General features: G+C 51.9%; 1 protein-coding gene across 1 annotated transcript; it reads left to right on the forward strand.

Annotated features, from left to right (window-relative positions):
- Positions 1 to 166: 166 nt before the first annotated feature.
- Positions 167 to 1,012, forward strand: LOC103806300 (glycine-rich cell wall structural protein 1-like). Its single transcript, XM_009078980.1, has one exon. It carries the CDS (start codon positions 167 to 169, stop codon positions 1,010 to 1,012), a length of 846 nt encoding a protein of 281 aa, XP_009077228.1.
- Positions 1,013 to 1,110: the final 98 nt, after the last annotated feature.

Below are 1,110 nucleotides of genomic sequence, written 5' to 3' on the forward strand. Positions count from 1 at the left end.
CGGGAAACACCGGGATTGGATCGGGAAACACCGGGATTGGACCGGGAAATACCAGGATTGGATCGGGAAACATCGGGATTGGACTGGGAAATACCAGGATTGGACTGTTAAACACCAGGATTGGATCGGGAAACACTGGGATTGGAGTGGGAAACATCGGATTGGAATGGGAAACATCGGGATTGGATCAAGAAACACTGGGATTGGAGCGGGAAACATCGGGATTGGATCAGGAAACACTGGGATTGGAGCGGGAAACATCGGGATTGGATCAGGAAACACTGGGATTGGAGCGGGAAACATCGGGATTGGATCAGGAAACACTGGGATTGGAGCGGGAAACATCGGGATTGGATCAGGAAACACTGGGATTGGAGCGGGAAACATCGGGATTGGATCAGGAAACACTGGGATTGGAGCGGGAAACATCGGGATTGGATCAGGAAACACTGGGATTGGAGCGGGAAACATCGGGATTGGATCAGGAAACACTGGGATTGGAGCGGGAAACATCGGGATTGGATCAGGAAACACTGGGATTGGAGCGGGAAACATCGGGATTGGATCAGGAAACACTGGGATTGGAGCGGGAAACATCGGGATTGGATCAGGAAACACTGGGATTGGAGCGGGAAACATCGGGATTGGATCAGGAAACACTGGGATTGGAGCGGGAAACATCGGGATTGGATCAGGAAACACTGGGATTGGAGCGGGAAACATCGGGATTGGATCAGGAAACACTGGGATTGGAGCGGGAAACATCGGGATTGGATCAGGAAACACTGGGATTGGAGCGGGAAACATCGGGATTGGATCAGGAAACACTGGGATTGGAGCGGGAAACATCGGGATTGGATCAGGAAACACTGGGATTGGAGCGGGAAACATCGGGATTGGATCAGGAAACACTGGGATTGGAGCGGGAAACATCGGGATTGGATCAGGAAACACTGGGATTGGAGCGGGAAACATCGGATTGGAACGGGAAACATCGGGACTGGACTGTTAAACACCGGGATTGGATCAGGAAACACTGGGATTGGACTGGGAAATACCGGGATTGGATCGGGAAACATCGGGATTGGATCAGGAAACACTGGGATTGGA

This window comes from Acanthisitta chloris, unplaced genomic scaffold (genome assembly GCF_000695815.1).
Source record: "Acanthisitta chloris isolate BGI_N310 unplaced genomic scaffold, ASM69581v1 scaffold26147, whole genome shotgun sequence".
Taxonomy (NCBI): domain Eukaryota; kingdom Metazoa; phylum Chordata; class Aves; order Passeriformes; family Acanthisittidae; genus Acanthisitta; species Acanthisitta chloris.

Bases quoted from the DNA above. Each gene is read 5' to 3' on its own strand.
- LOC103806300 (XM_009078980.1), top strand. From the start codon at position 167: ATGGGAAACATCGGGATTGGATCAAGAAACACTGGGATTGGAGCGGGA.